This window comes from Loxodonta africana, chromosome 15, assembly GCF_030014295.1.
Source record: "Loxodonta africana isolate mLoxAfr1 chromosome 15, mLoxAfr1.hap2, whole genome shotgun sequence".
In the NCBI taxonomy this organism is placed as follows: domain Eukaryota; kingdom Metazoa; phylum Chordata; class Mammalia; order Proboscidea; family Elephantidae; genus Loxodonta; species Loxodonta africana.
In genome coordinates, this window is record NC_087356.1 from 1,053,031 (window position 1) to 1,078,699 (window position 25,669).

The 25,669-nt window shown below is 49.3% G+C and overlaps 1 protein-coding gene across 1 annotated transcript in view; it reads right to left on the reverse strand.

Annotated features, from left to right (window-relative positions):
• Positions 1-21,410: 21,410 nt before the first annotated feature.
• Positions 21,411-25,669, reverse strand: part of ACOXL (acyl-CoA oxidase like) — a 61,691-nt gene continuing 57,432 nt past the window's right edge. The window contains 1 exon segment of the mRNA XM_064269036.1: positions 21,411-21,540. Coding sequence (XP_064125106.1) covers positions 21,411-21,540 — 130 coding nt within the window.

Below are 25,669 nucleotides of genomic sequence, written 5' to 3' on the forward strand. Positions count from 1 at the left end.
ATCTTCTCTTTCCCTTGCTTAGCACCCCCAGATGCCCAGCAAGTCCTAGCATTAAAAAAAAAGTTTTGTTGAGTCAATCCAACTCAGGACAAGTTGTTATGAGTTACAGAGTAGAATTGCTCCATAGGGTTTTCTTGGCTCTAACCTTTACGAGGAAACCCTGGTGGCACAGTGGTTAAGTGCTACGGCTGCTAGGCAAAAGGCTTACAGTTCAAATCCACCAGGCACTCCTTGGAAATTCTACAGAGCAGTTCTACTCTGTCCTATGGGGTCGCTATGAGTCGGAATCGACTCAACGGCAATGGGTTAACCTTTACAACAGCAGATTGCCAGGTCTTTCTTACCTGGCACCACTGGGTGGGTCTGAACCACCAGCCTTTTGGCTAACAGCACAGTGCAAACAGTTTTCCCCACCCAGGGGCGATTCCTAGTGTAGCATGTGTCAAATCTCTTTACGTCCTGGGTACCCGCTCCAGGCTGGCAGTTTATCTGGATCTCTCTTTAAAATCGAAGCCCAGAAAGGAACAACACTGCAGGTGCTCAGTGGAACGATCCCCTCGGTGCTCCAAAAAATCACACTTCTAAGGACAGTCTGTCCTTTGCTTAATGCCTGGCCAACAGGCCGTAGCTTCAGCAGCACAGCCAAGGCAACCTTGGCCGATCATGAACTTCGGCTTGCTCCCAGGGCTTCAACACTGGCACAGAATCGTCCCAGCTCTGCACTTTGCTTGTCCAACAAGACTGAAAATCCCTTAAAGGCAGAGACTTAAAATCCATTTTCTGTATCCACCCACAGTAGTGAATGAATCGGGGGCTTTTTAAGGTCACATGCAAACATGGGTTTATGTCAGAGCAAAGGCCAGCTTAATTTAGCAGGTCTCCTCTCCCTTTTTTTAATCCCACCTTCTTAAAAAATGGAGTAGAGACAGAGAGCACACTTTCCACACTGAGAACTCCTAGTGATTTGATGCTCAGTGTTCAGGAGGTATCTCACGGCAGGAGATGGTCTGCTCTTTAAAAGGGAGTCTGGGGCATGGGCCGAAACAAAGATTGGCTGAGATGCCTAACAAGAGACAGAAAGTGCTGCAGTGAACCCGCCCCTTGGCGCCTTACACCACGACAGTTATTTATTCGAGCGTAAAAACTGGGACATCATTCTTACAACGCTAATTAGACAAAGAAATGAGCTTTGCAAATATTTTTTTTAAGTCTGTTCACTACAACATTCTCTTCCGATGAAAAAGAATAAAGAAAACACGGCCTGAAAGGGTCACGCTGGAACTAACGCCCATCATCCGGACTACCTGACCTGTGATATTTCTGGGAGCAAAACTCCAGTTCCAGTATAGGGCCACCCCACAACCCTGGAGACAGACAGTAGAGAGTTTTGGGGATATATCACGGACCAGGTTGGCCCAAAGGTCAGAGGAAACACCGTTACTCAAGCAAAAGGTAGGAAAGTTTTCAGGAACCTCAAGACAGTGCCCTTTGTGGCCAACAAGGCGTGTGTCTGTGGGCCCCTGACACATCCACATTAGCTCTCCAGTGCAGCCCCCCACTTGGAGGGTCTGTGCCAAGAGGAGTTCAGTGGTGCTGCCAAATCACTCGGGGGACTCTGCAGAGCCACACACAAGCTGCTTGACCCCAGGCAAGCTCCCCAACCTCACAGAGCCAGTTTCTCACCCATACCACAGGAATGAGGTCATAGCCGCTATGAGGGAGGAAACACATGCAGGGTACCTAGTGTCTGGCCCACTGTAGGCACTCAGCATGCATCCAATCCTTTTCCCTTCCCCTGGACCTCATTAAAACAAAATGATGTTTGTGATGGGCTGGGGGGGTCCGCAGAACTGAATTCAGTTCATATGTACGTATGGAGGGCCTCCAATGTGCCTGGTGCTCCGTGAAGTCCCTGCCCTCTGGTAGCTAACAGTCTAATGGGGCAAAAGGAGGATACCCCACAAGGGCAGGGTGGGGCTGGGAAGGGGGAGGGTGCTGGGAGAGGCCCATGAGGGAAGGGCAGCCACAGAGCAGGTAGGTTTCCAGGGTAAACATCTAGGCTTAGACAGAAGGGGTGAAGAGAGAACCAGGCAGAAGGAGAAATGAGAGGGCAAAGCTCAGGCAGGTGGCGTGGCCCATACAGAGCCAGAGGTGGTACAGCCCGTGCAGGGCCAGAGGTGGCCCAGCGTGGCCTGTTTGAGGAACTGCACACATTCCGCTGTTGGAGCAGGAGATCAACTTCCCTTGCCCGGAGAGAATCCCCTTTAACCCAGTTTGGGGCCAGTGCTGCTCTCTGAAGTTTTCATCTTATTACACAGCCCATGTTTAGAGAGCAGATGCTCACCCCCAGACCTCTGAGTCGCCAGCCCAGAATAGCACTCCAGCCACAGGGACAACGGTGTTGGTGCCAAGTGGCTCGCCATTGCTCCCCTGCAAGGTGAGCAAGGAGCAGGGCACGCTGCAGGAAGTAAAGACTAGAGAGGATGTGCCCAGGTGCCCACCTGTCCAGATGTAAAATATCCAGATTTGTGCAAGTCCAAAATTTACGACACACACATAAGAAATGAAATTTTTTTTATTTTCTGTATCTAAGATTCGGTTCAGGTGCCTTTAAACAACCAGTGCCCGTAACACATTTTTAATCCTACCAGGTCTTCACTAGCCATGATCTGGACTGAGCTGTGACCTGGAGCCTTGCAGCCTCCTCTTTATCACTGTATTCATTCATTCATTCACTCATCCTCTCATTCGTTCACTGAGTGTTCACTGAGCGCCAGGCTCTATCCCAAGACTAGCAGGGCCAACAGCAACTGAGAAGACACAGGTTTTGCTCTGACGTTCCTGACGACCAGACTTGGAGGTAGGGCATCCCAGGCAAGACCTACTTACCCCTAGCCTGCTGATCCTCAAATAAAAGTGGTTCCACGGAAGCTCTCAGGAAGCCTGGATCCTCGGTTTACCTCTTCCTGCTCCAGCCACAGTCTGAGCCAGGGGAAATTCCCTACAAGGCAGGCAGGGTTTGCGCCTGCCCCAGCCATGTAATAACACATCAGGGTCTCTACGTATCCTCACAGGAGTGGGGACAGAGTTTCTCACTGGGGATGAATGCCATCCCCCCTTTCTGTGGTCTCTATACTGGGTTTCCAAGCCACCCCCTGCTTTGTGCAAACTGAGAAATAAACTAAGGACTGACAGACAGAGGCCAGAACGCTGCCTTCTTACTGATGCCAGTCAGGCTGGAGCGAGTGGTGAGGGCCTCCAGCAGGAGGGTTGCTAATACCACACTGAACCACTCAGTCCTGGTGGGGCTGGGCAAGCGGCCTCCCCGGGAGATGGAGCCATCCCTGGGATTAGCACTCAATACCTGCCCCTGAGGAAGGAGGAGGGAGACAGGCAGAGCAGGCGGCAGAAGTTCCAGGTCTTACTTTCAAACTCTCTCAGCCCCTGTGGTAGAGGAGGAAAGAGTGGTGGAAGGTCACTTGCATATTGAAGGGAAATCCTTACTGACAGAAGTGGAGAAGGTGCCCCCCTCCAACTCCCTGGATGAGGTCAAGTCACCCAGTCACCAGACTTCTGCCATCCTTGGTCCCCAGAGCCTCTCCATTCTGTCCCGTGCACAGGTGCCATGTCCCTTCCCTTTCCACACCCCTGTGCGTTACATCTCACTTGCACCATTAACACCCCAAACGCCTACCCTCCCCTCCATCCTCCACCTGATTACCAGGACAGTCTGTCTAAAATGAAATCTGATCATGTCCTTTTTCTGTATCTAATTCTTCCTTCGCAGGCTCCCTACAGGTCAGGAAACTTTTTCTATTATGATCTCAGCTTACCCATACACTCATCCAACTTATCCCCACCGCAACTTTTCAATAGGCCATAGGATCTGTGGCCACATTAAACCCTCTGTTAACCCACGATTGAACCTTTGTGCCTTCATACATGGTCTCCTCCCTGCCTGGAATGTCCTTCCCCAACCAACTTCTAGGTGTCCTTCAAAATTCAGCATAATGTCATTGAGGGTCTTGTCTCTGAATTGCTTAAGCTAACCTGGTAGCCCTTGCTCTTTTCCCACTCATAGCCCCATTACAGCACAGACTTCACATTGATTATTATTGCTGGTTTCCAGTCCCTCTATGCCCTAACCCTATCTCCCAGTTAATCCTAACTGACCCTAGATGAAAGAGAGCTAATCCAGGAAACAGAACCCTAAAAAACAATCTCCAGTTGATATCTGCAGAGAGATTACAGAAGCCAGCACGTTTAGAAAACAAAAACACAATGCTGCAGAAAAGGAACAGACAAGAGAAGGAGATCTTGAAAACTAAAAATAATTATAGAAATAAAAGCACGTCATCAGGAAAATGTCCAGAGCTAGAGAAAATCCTGTCGGGAAATTTGAAGGAAAAAATAAGAAAAAGGCAACCAAACCAAAAAGTCCAACCTCCAAATAACTAGAGTTCTAAGAGAACAGAGAAAAATGGAAAAAAAGGATTACCAAAGAACTGGTAAAGGAATCTTCCCCAGAATGAGAAAAGATACCAGTTTTCAAACTGAGAGCGCCTCAAATGCTAGGATCCCTGGTACTGTAGTGATTAAGAGCTCAGCTGCTAAGCAAAAGGTCGGCAGTTTGAATCCACCAGCCACTCCCTGGAAATCCTATGGGGCAGTTCTACTCTGTCCTACAGGGTCATTATGAGTTGGAATTGACTTGACGGCACTTAACAGCAACAACCAAATGCCAAGCAGAATAAATTAAAAACAGTTTCTAGACATGTTGATGAGACATTTCTACACACCCAACACAAACAGCTTCCGGAGACAAGGCACAGTCTCCCACGGCGGAGCACGTGACACTCCGCGAGCACATCTGATGCTGTAAGACAATGGAGCAATGTCTTTACAGTTCGAGGAAAAACTATTTTCAACATAGAAGTCTCAGCCAAACTATCAGTCAAATATGGGAGTAAAAGACCATTTCAGACATATGAGGAATCAAAATATTACCACCCACACTCCCTTCCAGAAGAAACTGCTTGAGGGTACACCACAGAAGAAAACCAAGCAAAAAGGCAATATGAGATATAAGAAAAAACTGAACTACTACCGCAAACCTAGTGAAAAGAAAAATGCCTAGATGGTGACTGCTGTGTATCAGGCTTAGAAACAATTAATCAAAATTAAAACAAGAAGCCATCAGGCACCACAAAATCTTCAGGGGAAAAGGAATGACGCTAGGCAACATGCAAAGGAGTGAGAATCTGGAAGATATTACTTGTATGGTATTGAAAACATGTGTTTCTTCTCCCAGCAGGAAAAAAGAAAGGCAATTGGAAGCTCCGGGAGAAACAAAAAACCTCACAAAAACGTGATGATCTGAATACCAAGCAAACTAAAACAGAGCATTTATAGCGTTATTTAGGAGTAACATTTACGGAGTGTATAAAAATTGAATTCACTTGACCTCGACCCTAGAAATATTGTCCTTCAAATTTTAAAGGTGTCGTGACGTTGGACGTACAGCGAGGAAATACAATCCTTACATACTAGTTAGTTCTATAGTGAACTATGCTTCGTAGCCCCAGCCATAACAAGGTAATCTGAAATCCAGAATGGAGATTGTGGTAACAGAACAAAATGTAAATGCCTCAGCCTTGAAAACATAAAAACAAAATAAAATTTGCAAATAAAATGTAAAAGACAAAGGTGACAGAGGTGAACAGTGGATGCAGAAGAGTTGAGAAATAAAGTGGTGAGTCATTAGGAGAGAAAATGAAAGCTTAAGAATATTTATGGGTAACCTGGTAATCATTGAGAGAAATAAAAATAATAATCTAAAAATCAAAAATTGTAAGAGGAAAAAATTGGAAAAGGGGACTAAGATGGAGTGTTGTATAAATGAACTAAGGTATCACCTCTTGTAGCAAAAAATGTAGAAGTTTCTGGAGTTGATAAATCAAAAAAGAGCAATATAAATATTTCTTTTAGAGTGTGCTGGTAACTATCAGAAAAGCTAACTCCAGAAATAGTTAAGAGTTCCTGACTCTTCTGAGTGGTACCTGATGGGGGCAGAAAGACTTATTTTTCATCATAAACCCTTATGTACTATTTTTATATGCACACATTATTTTTATAGAAATTTAAAAGTTTAAATTTAACAGCATTATGTCATCATTTCATCCAAAGTAGTATACAAATTATAACACAAATATTCCACTAACCATCATTTTGCTTCTCAGCATATTAGGGCTTTGTGAGGATCAACTTAAATGGCCCGATTCACTTTTTAAAATTTACCTACGGAGGTGTGAACTTATTTTAGCTTATTAAATTTCATTATAGTAGGTAAAGGCAGAGGCATTCAAAATCATTCCATTGGATTGAGCTCAAAGTTGTACACACTCGATAAATGCTCACTATAAATGACACTTGTCCCCATAAAAGGACATTCAACATAAAGGCTGAACCAACCTGCCTCCCCTCGCCCCTCCTACTCCCCAGCATACACATGCTCAAAACCACAGGACACACAGTTACCAGGCAAATTCAGCAGTGCCACCGGAAAATAAACCAGTCTCAGGTCACAGTGGGGAAAGAGGCCTGGACTCTGGCCCAGCCACTAACCATTCGACATCTGCCAAATCATGGTTTGGGTGGACAACCTGTTTATAAATGTGGACAACAGATTTTAAAGATCTTTGGTTTGGTTCGGTTCGGTTCGGTTTAACCAAAACCAAACCCATTGCCATCGAATTGATTCCAACTCATAACAATCCTATAAGACAGAGCAGAAAGTGCCCCATTGGGTTTCCAAGGAGCACCTGGTGGATGCAAACTGCTGATCTTTTTGGTTAGCAGCCAAGCTCTTAACCACTGCACCACCAAGGATCCTTGGTTTAGTTAATCAAAGCAAATACCACCATGGGCCAGAGACGTCCAGAAATGCCAGTGAGCAGGGTCTGTGCTGAACAGTCAAAGAGCTCCCCCCTTTTTTTATGCCTCACTTCTCTCACCTGGAAACTGGGAATCATGACAGCACGCATCTCCCAGAGCTGCTGTGAAGATTAAACAAGTAACTATATGTCAAATGCTCACAACGGTCTCCCTCACGCAGGGATCACTCAATACAAGTGAGTGACTATGACTTGAGCTGTTGTTACTTTTCTCAATTAAAAAAAAAATAACTATCAAAGGATGGATTTATTTGGCAGGGATGGCATGATGAAATGTGGAATGAGGAAAAGGAGGGGTGACCTGTGTAAACACCTCATTAGACATGGCATATCAAGATACAGGTGGAGAAGCTCTTAAGGGCAGCAGGTCAGCCATCAATCACCCTTCCAGATGGCACAGGTGACGGTCTCCAGAGGTCACAGCTGCAGCCTGGGCACCCTCTCTACCTGCCAGGGATCAGGAGGGCAAGCCCTCTCCCAAGCAGGACCCAGGCCTGGAGCAACTTGGAAGCCATCTACACTTGTGTGAGCATGACTACTCACTCACAGCTGCCATGGCCACAATCCAGAGCTCGAGGGGGCTGGGGTTTCCTACAAGGCCTGCTCAGCCTTTGATGACTTAGTCACAGGGAGCTCTGTTCCCTGAAATGTTGTCACGGTCACAAACATCTGACATTCTTGGGCCACATCAAATGGGGAAGGATGCCCTAGAACTTTCCTCTCCTACAGCCTGGAAAACTCTTTACATCACTGTGTGCCCTTGGGCTGTCCACCTGTGGATGTGACCTGGAAACTCCACTCAGTGGGGAAGGGCTGGACGCCCACTGTTAGGTCACTGTGCTAGAAAGACAGAGGCCTCATTTAGAAATGTTTCCATAGAAGCTATATGTTGGACTCTGACCTTTGAGGTCCCTTCCAATCACAAAAATCCCACAACTTTCTCAGTACCCCATTACCAGCACCTTCACCCCCCAGCCAGTGTACACCCTGGAGTCTTCCTCACCATGTTGCAACATCTCAGCTACCTGGATGCACCAGGATCCCCTGGAGAGCTCACAGCAGCTCCAGGTCATCTCTAATTACCTCGTAGCACCACCGCGGTGACCCAGTCAAGGAAGGCATTCAACGGGTGTTCACAGAATTAAAGTAAATTCAAAATGGCAGCTCTTTTTTTAAAATACCCATTTCACATACACGTCATGAGCTACGTACCTCGGTATTGTCATGGATTGAGTTGTGTCCCCCAAAAAATAGGTGTCAACTTGGTTAGGAAAAATTCTGTGGTTGTCCTCCATTTTACGAGTGTAATTTTACGTTAAGATGATTAGGGTGGGATTGTAAAACCCTTACCAAGTCACATCCCTGAGCCAATGTAAAGGGAGTTTCCCTGGGGTGTGGCCTGCACCACCTTTTATCTCTCAAGAGATAAAAAGGAAAGGGAAGCAAGCAGAGAGTTGGGGACCTCATACCACCAAAAAAACAGCACCAGGAGCAGAGTGCGTCCTTTGGACCCGGGGTCCCTGTGCCTGAGAAGCTCCTCAACCAGGGGAAGATTGAGGACAAAGACCTTCCTCCAGGGCTGACAGAGACAGAAAGCTGTGCCCTGGAGCTGATGCCCTGAATTTCGACTTTTAACCTACTTTACTGTGAGGAAATAAATTTCTCTTTGTTAAGGGGATTCACTTGTGTGGTATTTCTGTTATAGCAGCACTAGATGACTAAGACAAGTATCCTTAGATCTTTTGTCTCTGGAGAAAAAGGCAGATCTATCTCTTAAAAAACACACGTTTAAACTCAATTGTTAAAAACGTAAAGAACTGCCATGGAAACACCAGAAAAAAAAAAATTAACCATCTTTATACCCAACCAAGATGCTGCAAACTTATTTTTTCAGACATTTGTGAGTCAAATTATATCTTGAAGAGTCATCAAAATAACTGCATCCTACGAACACTAACTGGTCTTAAGCCAAACAGTTGCTCATCTGACACACCTACTGACTACTCTTTAAAAGTCAACCCTCGGAGCTGACAGCAAGCTGAATAAATTGATGAGAGCGGCAGAACCCCAGGGCTTCTTACCTACTGGCTTAAAGAAACGTTAAGGGAAAGAATCTGCACGTGATTATGGTGTTTGCCGCCCTCTGGTGGTCAAGCGCAGGAAGTTCCTGCACCGCAAGCGAAACGAGTGAAGGTTCACAGATGGCCCCTCTGAGGGTCATGCAGGCTAAAACCTTCATCCCACAGACTTCCCCAGCATCTAAGCAGGTCCTGTCACTCTGCTCCCCACGTCTGCATATGTATGAGGATGCAAGCTAAAGAAAAAATAAGGCCACGCGAGAAACGGAATGAGCAGTGTAAACCCGCTGCTTCGGAGCACACGCACGGCAAACATGCGGCACAACTAACCAAAAATCTGACTCCGATGAGCCACAATTTTCAACTCTCCAGTGCTGCTCTCCGTGCACTAAGGACCCACAATGCTCCAAAAGCGCCAGCAGAATGACGATCAGCCACCCTTACCTCCTCAATTCCAACAAGCACTCCCTGTGAGCACCATGAGAAACCTGGTGGCCTAGTGGTTAAGTGCTACGGCTGCTAGCCAAAGTGTCGGCGGTTCAAATCCACCAGGCGCTCCCTGGAAACTCTGTGGGGCAGTTCTACTCTGTCCTATAGGGTCGCTGTGAGTTGGAATCAACTCGAAGGCAGTGGGTTTTTTGGTTTTGTGAGTACCATGTAGTCTCAAGATGTTACTACAGGGAACCCACATCTCGATTTAGAGTCGCAGAGCTTCGACACTTAAAAAAAAAGTCTGTGGTTTTAACTTTATTGCACTTGGTTATTACCTTGATTCTATTATATTCAGTAAAGGTATGGAAGACGTCTAATTAAAGAGGCTCCATGGCCTCCCAGTCCTCAACTGTCCTTGGCGTCAACCCTGAACCCCTTGCCAGCACCCCACCCTCTCCATTACAGCACACTGGGAGGACAGAAGGCTCACTGTGCTCACTAGGGGTTTCAACTCCTATCCAACCCAATCCAATTCTAAGAGGCCTCCTATGGATAAGGCTCCACAGAGATGCTCCTTATTCAGCCCTCTACTGCTGGAAAAGGGCCAGGACCTGGAAGATGGTGTGTGCCTCTGGCTTCTCTTTCCACACTCCTGCCTAGGGAGGCTTTGTGAAATGTGTCTATCAGGTAGATGACGGCTTTTTCTAGGACATTCCACAGCTCCCTGTTGTTGTTGTTAGGTTCCATCGACTTGGTTCCGACTCACAGCAACCGCAGGTACAACAGAACGAAACACTGCCCGGTCCTCCACCGTCTTCCCTGCCATTGCCGTTTGAGCCCACTGTTGCAGCCAGTGTCAATCCATCTCCCTGTTACCTACTAAATCATACATGAACTGATCACTCTTGTGTTCAGGGTCTTCAATAGTGAAATAGTTATGTGGGTGGGTAGATGGATGGATGAATGGACAGAAGGACAGATGGGCGAATGGACAGAGGGGTGGACAGACAGTTGGATGAGTGGGTAGACGGACGGATGGATGGACGGATGGATGGAAAGCAGCATGAAAAGACTTCCATGACATTTAATGCTCTCCTAAGCCCTGTACTGAGACAGTAAGAAGACACAATCCCTGCTGACTAAGCGTTCTGTTGGTAATAATAACAATGGGTTCAATCTAAGTGACAAGAAGGACTGTTAGTGCTGTCCCGTTGGCTCCAACTCACAGCGACCCCTTTGTACAACAGCATGAAACATTGCCTGGTCCTGTGCCGTCCTCACAATCATTGCTATGCTTGAGCTCATTGTTGCAGCCACTGTGTCAAGCCATCTCATTGAGGGTCTCTTTCTCTGACCCTCCACTTTACCAAGCATGCTGTCCTTCTCCAGGGACTGGTCCCTCCTGATAACATGTCCAAAGTACATGAGATGAAGTCTCACCATCCTCTCTTCTAAGAAGCACTCTGGCTGTACTTCTTCCAAGACAGATTTGTTTGTTCTTCTTGCAGTCCACGGTATATTCAATATTCTTCACCAACACCATAATTCAAGTTCTTCTTTGGTCTTCCTTATTCATTGTCCAGCTTTCGCACACATATGAGGTGACTAAAAACACCATGGCTTGGGTCAGGCACACCTTGGCCCTCAAAGTGACGTCTTTGCTTTTTAACAACGCCCAATGCAACATGACTTTTGATTTTTTGACTGCTGCTTCCATGAGTGTTCATCGTGGATCCAAGTAAAATGAAATCCTTGGCAACTTCAATCTTTTCTCCATTTATCATAATGTTGCCTACTGGTCTAGTTGTGAGGAAATTTGTTTTCTTTATTTTGAGGTGTAAGAAGAATAGACGAACATAAAGTACTTTCAGAAGAAAAACAGGTGACCTCCTTGCAAGAAGAAAACAGACAAAAACCTGATAGCTTTACAGTGGTGGCCACAAAGTTAAGAGGATTAATTTAAGGTGACTGAGTGATCTTCAGCTCAGGGGCAAGCATCCTAGCATCTGGTTCACTGGCCATCAGGACAGGTGGAACGTCACACCCTGACACCAGCTGACCAGTCCCAGTCGGTGACTGAACCCCACAGGCAGGGCACTGTAGAGCCAGATGACCAGCAGACAGATGCCAGTGTGAGAACTGGAGATGCTGTGAGGGTCATCGCTGGGGCTGTGTCCAAAGCAAGAGCAGACAGCAGCAGGCACACACAGCCCACACTGCTCTGTCTTCACCCAGCACAAGTCTCCATGACCGTAACTGAAGGGCCCCATACTAACCACTGGCCAGCCACCTCTGATTCAGGACAACTGGATGCTTCCAGCCTCCTCTTCTCCGTTGTTCTATCCTCCCTGATGGGCAGGGGGCTCTGGCCATGGAATCCTACAGTAAGAAGGCCTCAAAAGGTAATTTAACAGCACATTATCCCCAAGCCCTGATCAAAAGGGGCAAGATACCCTCCTGAGAAAGCAGACTTCAGCCACTTGTCCAGCAGTGCTCACTGTCAGGAAAGGTTCCCACCTGTCTAATTCAAGTTCTGACTGTCCCAACCAAAACCACCTTCTTCCCTTTGTCTCCCTTCAGCTCCTTCTTCCTTTGTCTCCCTTCAGCACCTTCTTCCTTTGTCTCCCTTCAGCACCTTCTTCCTTTGTCTCCCTTCAGCTCCTTCTTCCTTTGTCTCCCTTCAGCTCCTTCTTCCTTTGTCTCCCTTCAGCACCTTCTTCCTTTGTCTCCCTTCAGCTCCTTCTTCCTTTGTCTCCCTTCAGCACCTTCTTCCTTTGTCTCCCTTCAGCACCTTCTTCCTTTGTCTCCCTTCAGCACCTTCTTCCTTTGTCTCCCTTCAGCACCTTCTTCCTTTGTCTCCCTTCAGCTCCTTCTTCCTTTGCCTCCCTTCAGCTCCTTCTTCCTTTGTCTCCCTTCAGCTCCTTCTTCCTTTGTCTCCCTTCAGCACCTTCTTCCTTTGTCTCCCTTCAGCTCCTTCTTCCTTTGCCTCCCTTCAGCTCCTTCTTCCTTTGTCTCCCTTCAGCTCCTTCTTCCTTTGTCTCCCTTCAGCACCTTCTTCCTTTGTCTCCCTTCAGCTCCTTCTTCCTTTGCCTCCCTTCAGCTCCTTCTTCCTTTGTCTCCCTTCAGCTCCTTCTTCCTTTGTCTCCCTTCAGCACCTTCTTCCTTTGTCTCCCTTCAGCTCCTTCTTCCTTTGCTTCCCTTCAGCTCCTTCTTCCTTTGTCTCCCTTCAGCTCCTTCTTCCTTTGTCTCCCTTCAGCACCTTCTTCCTTTGTCTCCCTTCAGCACCTTCTTCATTTGTCTCCCTTCAGCACCTTCTTCCTTTGTCTCCCTTCAGCACCTTCTTCCTTTGTCTCCCTTCAACTCCTTCTTCCTTTGCCTCCCTTCAGCTCCTTCTTCCTTTGTCTCCCTTCAGCTCCTTCTTCCTTTGCCTCCCTTCAGCTCCTTCTTCCTTTGTCTCCCTTCAGCTCCTTCTTCCTTTGTCTCCCTTCAGCTCCTTCTTCATTTGTCTCCCTTCAGCACCTTCTTCCTGTCTCCCTTCAGCTCCTTCTTCCTTTGTCTCCCTTCAGCACCTTCTTCCTTTGCCTCCCTTCAGCTCCTTCTTCCTTTGTCTCCCTTCAGCACCTTCTTCCCTTGCCCTCCCTTCAGCTCCTTCTTCCTTTGTCTCCCTTCAGCTCCTTCCTCCTTTGTCTCCCTTCAGCTCCTTCTTCCTTTGTCTCCCTCAGTGCCTTCTTCCTTTGCCTCCCTTCAGCTCCTTCTTCCTTTGTCTCCCTTCAGCTCCTTCTTCCTTTGTCTCCCTTCAGCTCCTTCTTCATTTGTCTCCCTTCAGCACCTTCTTCCTGTCTCCCTTCAGCTCCTTCTTCCTTTGTCTCCCTTCAGCACCTTCTTCCTTTGCCTCCCTTCAGCACCTTCTTCCTTTGTCTCCCTTCAGCTCCTTCTTCCTTTGTCTCCCTTCAGCACCTTCTTCCTTTGCCTCCCTTCAGCTCCTTCTTCCTTTGTCTCCCTTCAGCACCTTCTTCCTTTGTCTCCCTTCAGCTCCTTCTTCCTTTGTCTCCCTTCAGCTCCTTCTTCCCTTGCCCTCCCTTCAGCTCCTTCTTCCTTTGTCTCCCTTCAGCTCCTTCCTCCTTTGTCTCCCTTCAGCTCCTTCTTCCTTTGTCTCCCTCAGTGCCTTCTTCCCTTTGTCCCCTTTCAGCTCCTTCTCTTTGTCTCCCTTCAGCTCCAGGAGATGGAAAAAGCTGCCATCTTACATCCCGCAACCTTTTATGACTTGAAGATGGTCATTCAGTCTCTTTACTCTTTTCTCAAGACAACGTGTCCTGGGTTCACTGAACCCCAGGAGGAAAGCCAGATGACGTGGCTCCCACTGCTCCCCTCCCACACCCAGGGCAGACTCTGCTCAGCCACAGCAGCTTCTCAACTACATCCAGACTCAGCCTCATCATTTTCCACCCCCAGCTCCACGCACCCCTGCCAGTGAGGGGTCGGCGTGTGCTGTAAACCAAGATGGAATCCAAACCTGATTGTCCAGGCTTCCACACCCCTGCAATAATAGCCCATCTGTACTGAAGACAGTATATGCAGGCAGTCTCGCATGCACATTACAGGCCTAACCTCGCTCAGGCCTCACATCGCTCTAGAAGAGAGTGTTGCTATTATTTTTAGAGGCAAGGGGTAGTTCACTAACTTGCCAAGGTCATAAAGAGCCAGGGTGTAATCCCAGAGTCTGCTTCACGCTCAGAGCCCCTGCTCTTAGTGGCTCGCTGTACAGTCTAGAGCAGGCACTGTATTCCGGCTGTTTCCAGGCATGCCAACCCACTCAATTCAACTGAAAAAACTTGTACCAGGCACCTTCTCTTTGCCCAGCTCAGCGCTGAGCCCCAGGGATAAGACAGTGAAGCATGGCTCCCACCAGCTGTAATCCTGGCTGATGTCTCCTGGTGAGGCTCTTCCTAACCCAAGGATTCACTGGCCAGTTTAGGGCTATGCAGGCCCCTAAGTTATAACTTAGCTAAAACCCCGGCAGCTCTGGCTTCTCATTGTGCATGTATTGCTTTTAGCTGCCTCTGTCCCTACTTGATTTTGCTGTATCTTTCAGTAATATTTTTTGGACACTCTGGTGGTGTAGTGGTTAAGTGCTACGGCTGCTAACCAAAGTGTCGGCAGTTCAAATCCACCAGGTGTTCCCTGGAAACTCTGTGGGGCAGTTTTACTCTATCCTATAGGGTCGCTATGAGTCGGAATCAACTCGATGGCAACGGCTTTGGTTTTGTTTTGGTTTTCAGTAATATTTACATGTTCATTCTACCTACACAACATGCTGTGACCATCCTGGCAAACAGAGGGCCATCTCTTTCCTCGTAACAAGGACCATTAGGGTCAACCAACGCACAGTTTATGCCTCTTCAAATCCCTTTACCTTCTCATGCCTCAGTTTCCCCACATATTCACGGAACCATCTCAGAGTTGTTATGAAGAGAAATGAGTCAAGCACACGTGATGCACTTTGACTGAATCATAGTAGGCGTTCACTAAACGTCACAGAGCAACAGCGGCTGTAATGGCGGTAGTGGTGTTTACGGTGGTGATAGTTGTGGAAGAGAAAGCAAGCTGTGCACTCACACGCAGTGCCTCACTGAATTTTCACAATGTTTCTAATAAATGGCTATTTTTTGCCTCATTTTTACCAAGGAGAAAACTAATGCTCAGAAGAACTGAAATTAAGCCCAAGATCTCTCCACTGCACAACAGTGTCACATCATGTTATGGATTGAATTGTGCCAAAAAAAAAAAAAAATTTGCTAAAGTCATAATCTATATGACCTTGTTAGGAAATAAGATCTTTGAGGATCTTATCAGTCAAGCTAGCATGAGGCCACACTGGAGAAGGGTGGGTCTTAATCCAATACGACTGGTGTCCCTGTAAAAGACAAGACAGGCCCAGAGACGCAGAGGGACGGTGCATCCACATGCCAAGGAATGCCTAAGACTACCAGACACTGAGGCAGGCAAGAAAGGCTCTTCCCCGGGAGACTTTGGAGAGAACATGGCCCTGACGACATCCTGAATTCGGGCTTCCCAGCCTCCAGAATTGTGAGACAATAAATTCCTGTCCTTATAAGCCACCCAATTTATGGTACTTTGTGACAGAGCCCCAGGGCCCTGGGACATCAATACATACCACCAACGGCAGCAAGAGATCCTGAGTGCCGGCCTGTCCCTGGGGCCCATGGCTGCCCCATCTCCTCCCTGCCCTAAACTCAAAGAGCCCAGATTTGGGTGCGGCCCCCCACCACCCTGACAGGATGGAGTCTCTTGACTCCCAGCACATGTCCTCTGTGGGGTTGTTCCTGTGATAAGGGAGGCCCAGGGGTTCATCCTCCCCTCCCCCAGGCCCTCCTGACTGACCGCCCAACCCCATGACACAGGGAGCCCATACCTGACACGCTCCTCACCATGGCAGCCTCACCAGGCACACGCGGAGTGACCAAAATCAGGTGAGACAAACAAGGGCCACCGATTACTCCACTCCCAGAAATGAGAATTATTAGTAATTTTCTCAACAGAAATGGCGCTTTCTGGCAAGCATGCTGTGTCAGCAGGCGTCTCAGCAATCCCTGGTCCAGGACCAGTTCGTGAGTGTTCGTCTTCATAAACTTATCTCTGAAGACAGTGCAGAATCCTGAGCTGCGTTCAACATGCAAACCAGGGGGGGCCTACATGTCACTGCTGTGCTCATGAGGCACACTCACCCCCAGCAGGTCGCCCAGCCACCGGGACCTCTGCTCCCAGCTGGAGCGACCATGACACAGAGCCCACACACAGCGCTGAGTGAGCACGGGTGTGTGCAGCACGTATCAATCCAGTGCCTGGGACGGAATAAACAGTAACTGTCTGCTGCCTTGACAGGAAGCAAAAAAGAGGCTCACTGTTCTGGACCACGGACAGTCCAGAACCAGAATGAAGAGGCAGGAGCACCCTTCACCCCAGCCAAGGTGGGACCTGGCTAAGGGGTCGCAGGGTGTAAGGGCATCAGTCAACATTTATTGAGAACTCACCTCTGCTAGAAATCCCTCCATAGTGCAAACAGCTAAAGCACTTGGCTGCTAACTGAAACACTGCAGGTTCAAATCCAACCAGAGGCACCTCAGAAGAAAGACCTGGCAATCTACTTCCAAAAACTCAGCTACTGAAGCCCCTGTGGAGCACAGTTCTGCTCTCACACACATGGGGTCATCATGGGTCAGAATCGGCTCCATGGCAACTGGTCAGCTCTGCGGAGAACCATGTCGATGCTCTGAGTGTGCGTCCTGGTTCCACACTCGGCCCTCCCTCACCCCTCCCCCACCCCTCCCCCACCCCTCCCCACCCCTCCCTCATCCCTCCCTCCACCCCTCCCCCACCCCTCCCTCCACCCCTCCCTCCACCCCTCCCCCACCCCTCCCTCCACCCCTCCCCCACCCCTCCCCCACCCCTCCCCCACCCCTCCCTCCACCCCTCCCTCCACCCCTCCCTCCACCCCTCCCCCACCCCTCCCTCCACCCCTCCCCCACCCCTCCCCCACCCCTCCCTCCACCCCTCCCCACCCCTCCCTCATCCCTCCCTCCACCCCTCCCTCACCCCTCCCTCCACCCCTCCCTCCACCCCTCCCCACCCCTCCCTCATCCCTCCCTCCACCCCTCCCCCACCCCTCCCTCCACCCCTCCCCACCCCTCCCTCATCCCTCCCTCCACCCCTCCCTCACCCCTCCCTCCACCCCTCCCTCCACCCCTCCCCACCCCTCCCTCATCCCTCCCTCCACCCCTCCCTCCACCCCTCCCCCACCCCTCCCTCCACCCCTCCCTCCACCCCTCCCCCACCCCTCCCTCCACCCCTCCCCCACCCCTCCCCCACCCCTCCCTCCACCCCTCCCCACCCCTCCCTCATCCCTCCCTCCACCCCTCCCTCACCCCTCCCTCCACCCCTCCCTCCACCCCTCCCTCCACCCCTCCCCCACCCCTCCCTCCACCCCTCCCCCACCCCTCCCTCCAGCTCCTACTTGCTGCGTGCCTACTATGTGCCCACCACTGTGGGGAGCCAAGCACGTGGCAGTGAGTCGGGGGGCTCACAGCACTTTCAGTCTAGCAAAAAAAAAGGAGACAGAAATTGCCTATTACACTGTTAATTATAGCTGTAATGAGCACTGCAAGGGCAAAAGGTAGGTTCCAATGGGACAGACGACAGAGGGACCAGGTGCAGGCTGGAGGGACTCGCACAGCCTTTCTGAAGGACAATGCCTGAGCTCTGAAATGTCCGTGAAGGTTAGCCCTGCAGAGATGGGGGCATGTGAGAGGCCCCCAGAGTAACGAAAAGCAGGAGCAAGGACCAGTGGTGAGAAGGGGTGGAGTGACGGGGTTGAGAGGCAGGCAGGGCCAGGTCACAAAGGGCCTGGAGACACGATGAGAACGTGGCCCTTGATCCTGGGGGCACTGGGAGGCCACAAAGGGTGCCAAGGTGACTGGGACGGTGCTGAGAATTTACAACTGTATCCATCTGTCCTGCGCTGGGGTCTCAAGGTGTGGTCCCCGACCAGCAGCAGCAGCATCCCCAGGAACTTGTTAGAAAGGAAATGGAAATTCTCGGGCCCCACCCCAGGCCTGCCTGCGTTATCACCAAATCTCAGTGTGGGGCTCGGCTACTGCTGACACCTAGCTCAAAAGTCGATTCCGGCTCATGGTGACCCCCGTACTGCCGAGCAGAACTGTGCTCCACGGAGTTTTCATGGCTATGACCTTTGGAAGCAAACTGCCAGGCCATACTTCTGAGGCACCTCTAAAAAAAACCACCCACCTTCCACATAGTGGTTGAGCGATTAACAGTTTGCGCCATCCAGGGAGCCTATTTAAAAGATTAGGGAGACTCTTGAGAGTGGAGACTTACTTGTGGTGAAATATTTACTTCCGTGAAAAATCAACCCAAAGCTTCTATTTCACACTCCCTCTGCTTCTGCCCTCCAAACTCACAGTGACGCTCCCAGCTTCCTGCCTCCTTCTGAAAAGGAAGGCTCTCAAGCCTGCCCACTTAGGCCGAGGAGTTCTCTCAAACCCCCGCCCCCACTCCTGCCGGCCACCTCAGTTCCCTTCTTGTGTTCCTGCGAGTCATTCAACTCGGCATGGAGTTTGGGGCAGAAATGAGAGGAAAGCTGCTCTGGCGAGACTTTAAGAGAAAACCTGAAAGTACTAAGGAAAGCCATGAAAACCTAGACATCTGGGCAAAGTTTAAAAGCACTGGGAGTGCTCCGCCCTGAACAAATGTCACCGTGGGGAGCTGTGGTGACAGTTTTCTAACGCACACGGAACGCACGCAGGAGAACGGATCAGTTTTTCCACTCATCAGTGAGAGAGCAGGAACGGCTAAGGTTTCCGCTGGGGAAGCATATGTCACGGGTCAGAGCCACAGGAGCAGAGAAGCTGCCAAGAAGGGCAGTGAAACCACACTCACCAGAGACACTGGGATGAGATCACACCGGCCAGGGGCGGTCACTTCTGGGGTGCAGGATGAGCTGGGTCTGGGGGCCGGCAGGCTCTGCGCAGGGGCCCCTGGGCTCCCGGAGAGGTGCAGCATAGGCAACTGGGGCCGACTGGGGAAATTCAAGGGGCCCATCACGTCCGCGAGACATTTCAGGTCACTGGGTTACCTAGAGGCCAGGACTCCAGGCAATTGTCTCACCGAAACGTCCATTTATTCCTTTCTTACAGCCAACTCCTGTCTTCCTGGTAACAGCAGTAGCTCCCAGTAGTAAGAGCATCCAGCTGTTGACCACGTGCTCCATGCCAGCACAGTCCATACGTCACCTCACTCATGCCTCACAATCATCACAAGGCCCATTTTACAGGTGAAGAAACTGAGGCTCAGAGAGGGCTACTGACCTGCCCGTGGCCCCACTGTCCCTGTGTCTGAAATTTGAGCTTGGGATCCTCTGACCTCAGAGCCCGTGCTCAGCGTTTCACCTCCACATTGCCAGGAATGAAGCATGGCCATTAGACGGCCAACAAGGAATTGATCCAGATGTGGCCCAAGCCCCCTGGATCACCTCTACCTGGGTGACAGAGGCTGGCTCCTCTATAATGTTCAACATAATAAAGAGAACGTGCCTTTAAAACCATCCACTGGTCTCCTTCCCCACCACCTTGCCCACCACTCAAGGTCTGATGACGTTTAAAATCAAGTGTCTCCAGGAAGATCTCTCCTTCTGCCCCGTCTCCACTACCCCACACCTTGTCCTCAGGACCCCACCACAATTGTCGATGGACTCATGGGGCTGCTGGAGGCGTAGGTGCGCTTCACATACCACCATCCCCTCCAAAACAGGTAACGGCTCAGGGGTTCTACCACAGCCTGTCTGGCCACAGACAGGCTGTCATTTTTATATTTATGGCAACACTGTCCTCAGAGGGACCTGCAGTCAGGACCGTGTAAAGGCTGCTACAGTTATGGGGGATGTTGTATAGAGGCTGTTAAGACGGCTTCAGCTAACCCTGGATGCGATTTTTATCCCGCCTTCTCTCCCACGCAATTCTAGACTAATTTGGCTTCTCTCATTTGGCCTCTTTCTGGGATCCTGAAAGTGGCTGAAGTGATTTCTATCAGACTTGAAGAAGAGCCAGCTTTCCTCAGCACTTTGACCCTGTGTCCTCAACATACCGTCTCCATCAGGGGGCTCTCCAGGTGCCTCATTCGTCAGGAGTTTCTGCCAAGGGACCAGCTGGGCCACTGACTAGCATCGACTTCCATACTGAACAACCTACCTCCCTTGCTTAAAGAGCCACCTCAAAGCAGGCACAGGAGCACACGCCCTCGGGCAGACAGAAGGCCATTCGCCTGCTCCTGTGTGTGCGTGTTTACAGTGTCACTGCTGTTCTCACTCCTGAGGAGAGCAGCCGGCATCAGAAAGCCTGGGTCAGGGCAGCGTCTGTAAAGCGTGACAGACCCTGCAGAACTGAGCAGGAGTCTTTCCATGCTCTTCAGACAGTTGCGTGCTGATGTCAGACCAGGGGTCAGGTGGATGAAAGCTATTCCTTCTTGACGGAAATGCTGGATTCAAGCCACGCACGTATATTCATGGGGACTCTCCATCTTTCTCCCAGCTCAGTGCAGCTTCGAGCAGGCTTTTCCCTCATGGAGACAGAGGGGCCAGAGAACGAGATGGGGCTGAGCCCTTGCGGGGTGGCGGGGGTGTGCTCCAAAGCTTTTCTCTCCCATCTGCTCTTTCCAACCCAGCACCTGGGGGCGTGGGAGCCAAGAGGAGCAGAAATTCTTCCAGAAGTCTGGCTTCATGAACCCCAACCTGTGATGGAGAATGTCACACCCCAAAGAGCCACATGAAGACAAACACTCCCAGATGGACTTAGCAAGTCATGCCAACCTTCACCCACACAAGGCAGCTCGAGCTGATTCTCCCACAGGTGTTTGTTCTGAGCACCCGTCACCTGGGTTGTCTCTTCTGGCTCCGTGGCCACACGTGCATCTTGTATCCAGGGTGCTCGGCAGCCCCACCTGGGATGCAGCTGCACAGGGTTAGGTACGCCGTTCCCACGGGAGCGCAGAGGGTTAGGTACGCCGTTCCCACGGGAGCGCAGAGGGTTAGGTACGCCGTTCCCACGGGAGCGCAGAGGGTTAGGTACGCCATTCCCACGGGAGCGCAGAGGGTTAGGTACGCCGTTCCCACGGGAGCGCAGAGGGTTAGGTACGCCGTTCCCACGGGAGCGCAGAGGGTTAGGTACACCGTTCCCACAGGAGCACAGAAATACTCTGTGTGTGGGTGGCCAACTGGCACAGTCCAGCACCCACCAGTGACCCCAGCCTCGTAACACCAACCATGGCTCAAGGAGCCCTGGCTCCTGAAACTGTCACCCCTCCCTGGAACACGCAGAGAACAAACAGTGAGGTAAATTAAAACCAGGCTCAACTACCTTCATGCCGGCCATCGCTTGGATGTCACCGCTAATTTGGAGCGGGTCTACGCTGCCAGCATCGCATTGAATCTTTCACTGTTGTTCTCAATAGGTGAATGGTACTGTCCATCTGGAGCCACGGAACCAAACCTGTGGTGGGGGAGGCAGGGGCAGAAAAGAGAGGTGGGGGTTAGCAAAAAAGAAAGAGATGGCACCCCACTAGAAATGAAGCCTGGTGGCTCACACATGCACCCACAGGTCTCTACATCCTGGAACCTCTCCTATGAGAACAACGAGGGGGCTTCCCTGAAAGTGCTGGCAAAAGCCTGACTCACAGAAGGTGGAAACAGGCTTCCCACCGCTGCCAACCTGCAGCCTCAGCAGGGAACAATAGGGACCATCATCATCAAACCAGCAGTGGAGCCTGACTGTGCAAGTTGCAACCAGCCCATCTTTGAGATACAATTCACACACCATAAAATTCACCCTTTAAAGTATACAATTCAGTGTAGTTTTTGGTATATGCCCAAATTTGTGCAACCATCACCACTAACCAGTTCCAGAACATTTCCACCACCCTAAGAGAAGCCCTGTATCTGGTAGCAGTCACTTTCTCTGCCTCCCCTCAGCCCCAGCAACCACTCATCTAATTTCTCTCTGTGGATTTGTCTATTCTGACATTTCATATAAACGGAATCATACAACACATGGCCTTTTGGGACTGCCTCCTCTCACTTAGCATGATGTTTTCAAGGTTCGTCCATGTTGTGGCTTGTATCAGTACTTGGCCCCTTTTTATGGCTGAATCTTATTCCATTGTATGGCTAAACCACGTTTTCCTTAGCCATTCATCAGTTAATGGACAAACAGGTTCTTTCCACTTCTGAACTATTATGAATAATGCTGCTATGAGCATTTGTGTACAAATTTTCGTGTTTTTCAATTCTCTTGTAGAAAATGCTTCCATACACACCTAGGAGTGAACTTGCTGGGCCGTAAGGTAGCTCTCTGAAAAACTGCTGCACGGTTTTCTGAAGCAGCTACACCATCTTACATTCCCACTAGCAGTGCGTGAGGGCTCCAATTTCTCCACCAACACTTGTTATTTTCTGTCTTTTTGATTATAGCCATCCCACTGGGGGTGAAATGGTATATCATTGTGATTTTAATTTGCGTTTCCCTAATGAATAACGGGGAGCCCTAGTGGCCCAGTAATTAAGAGCTTGGCTGCAACCAAAAAGTTGGTGGTTCGAATCCACCAGCCACTCCTTGGAAACCCTATGGGGCAGTTCTACTCTGTCCTATAGGGTTGCTTTGAGTCAAAATCAACCTGACAGCAATGGGTTTTGGGTAATGACTGATGAAGGAAGCCCCGGTGGAGCAATGGTTAAGGACTCAGCTGCTAACCAAAAGGTTAGCAATTGGAACCCACCAAGAGGCTCCACGGGAGAAAGACCTGGCGATCTGCTCCTGTAAAGATGGCAGCCCAGAAAGCCCGAAGGGGCAGTTCTACTCTGTCACACGGGGTGGCTATGAGTCAAAAACTGACTTGACAGCACTCAACACCAGTGAGTAACGATGTCGAGCATTTTTTCACATGCTTATTGGCCATTTGTGTATCTTCTTTGGGGAAAAGTCCATTCAAATCCTTTGCCCATTTTTAAATAAGGTTGTTTGTCCTTTTATCAGTGAGTCTTAAGAGTTTTGGTTTTGTTTTTTTACATTCTGGATACTAGGTCCTTATCAGATATATGATTTCCAAACATTCTCCTCCATTCTGTGAGTTGTCTTTTCACTCACATAATAGTGTCCTTTGATGCACAGAAGTTTTTCATTTTGATAAAGTCCAACTTCCTTATTTTTTTCCTTTGTTGCTGCTTTTGATGTCATATCTTAGAAATCAGTGCCTAATCCAAGGTCACAAAGATTTACAATTATGTCTTTTTCTAAGAGTTTTAGTTTTTACATTAGGTCTTTGATCCACTTGGAGTTAATTCTTGTGTATGGTGTGAGGTAAGGGTCCAGTTTTATTCTTCTGCATGTGGAGATCCAGCTTTCCCAGCACCATTTGTTGAAAAGACTATTCTTTCCCGCATTGAATGGTTCTGGTATCCTTATCAAAAAATCAATTGACCATAAATATTGAGTTTATTTCTAGACTCTTCATTCTATTCCACTGATCTATATGTCTATCCTTATGCCAGTACCACACAGCATTGATTACTGTAGCTTTGTCATAAGTTTTTAAAGCAGAAGTTTAAGTTCTTCAACTGTGTTCTTTTTCAAGATCGTTTTGGCTATTCTGAGTCTCTTACATTTCCGTATGGATTTTAGGGTCAGTCTGTCAATTTCTGCAAAAAGCCATCTGGGTGAAGAGTGAGCTAATTAAATCAGGTGGACACAGGAGAGTGTGTTGGCAACTCTTGACTGGAGGGGGGATGAGAAGATAGAGAGAGAGGGAAGAAGGTAAAATTGGCACGAAACGAGAGACTGTAAGGGCTGACTCAATAGGGGGAGAGCAAGTGGGAGAAGGGAGTAAGATGTATGTAAACCTACATGTGACAGACTGATTGGAATGGTAAATGTTCACTTGAAGCTTAATAAAAATTTAAAAAAAAAAAAAAAAGCCATCTGGGATTTTGACAAGGATTACGTTGAACCCATACATCCATTTACCAGCCTATTTCTGACCAGGTGATGAACCAACACCTGGCACTGGGGCTCCTCCCTCAAACCTCAAGCTAAACCCCTGTGCTGCTGCTGCTGCTGCTCCGTGGTGTTTGTGGGGACAGCTTCGATGGCAAGCGAAAGGCTTTGGTGCCCAATCTGGCTTATCAAGGAAGACTCTACGTCTCTTCCTACACTGTACAGACAATGTGGCACACTGTCATTTTGCTCTCTGGTTGAGTCTGGCTTTCTAACCCTGATGCATGGGTGAATGCTAGGCCACTAGTGACAGCTTCTGGCCACTCGGATCTCATTACAGAGGGTGAGGTGTGGACAGAGCTCCACAGCTGTGCCCCCCCCATCTCTTACAGTGATGCCGACAGTGACCAGGAGACATGCAGGCACCCAGGGGAAGGCTGGTGGCCCTCAGTCCCTGCTGTCGTAGGCACTGGTGGTCTCCGAGGGGCCCAGGAGGCTTCACCACCCAGCAGGATAACTGTGAGGATGCTGTTGATGGTCCTGTTTGTTTCCTACCCGCTCACAGGGGCGGGGGTGGGGGGAGTTAACTAAGAAAATCTGATCCATTTTAAGTTCATTTCTCATACATTTTTCTTAAACTTTTGGTATCTACTACCACATTTATCCACTGTCAAGAACTTGCGGACGACACAAAGGTGTAAGGTGTTAAAGGAAAGCCCACAGGAAACATGAGCACAGGTGACAACATGCAGCCTGACTGCTGGCTTTCCATAGACCTAAACATGGCTGTGGTCCAGGGTTTCACTGCGTACATGAAACAAATGCTGCTGAGAAATAAAAGATAATCGGTATTTCTTAGCTTCTTCAAAGAGTGCCTAGGACCCCCAGAGCTTCACCTTGAGGAACCAACCTTCACCTCATGGTTGAGCCCACCTTGACCTCACTGCTCTGACGCCAGGAAAGGCCACTGGGCACTGACAGTATCCATCCAAGTAACAGTGGTCACCAGAGCCTCGGACGCTGAGAGGTGGTGCCACATCCCTGCCACTCACAAAGGAGGCAAAAAAACTCATCGGTTTATGTTGTTGTTGTTGTTGGGAGCTGCCGCTGAGTCACCCTGACCGATGGCGACTCGATGTACAACAGAATGAAACACTGCCTGGTCCTGCACCATCCACGAGTGGCTGTAGATCAGACAATGCTCTGTTGTGACCCACAGAGTTCACTGGCTGATTTTTGGATGTAGATTGCCAGGCCTTTCTTCCTAGTCTGTCTTAGTCTGGAAGCTCCACTGAAACCCCTTCAGTATCACAGCACCACGGAAGCCTCCACTGACGACGGGCTGCAGCTGCGCTGGCTGGCAATCAGTTCATAATAGCAAAAAAAGGAGAGAAAACCACCGAAATGCCCAAAAATAAGGAATTGCATGCATAAATCACAGAAGGTTTATTTAACAGTCTATCATGGTGCTATCAACAATGACGATGTATGCGTGTATTTATCGTTGCATAAAAATATTGGATATATGATGCTAAATGGAAACAATCTGTTATAAAAAATAAAACCTATAAATGGATCTCCTTTGGTAACTATCAAACACCTCTCTCTCTCCTTAGGCGTATCGGCTTGGGGA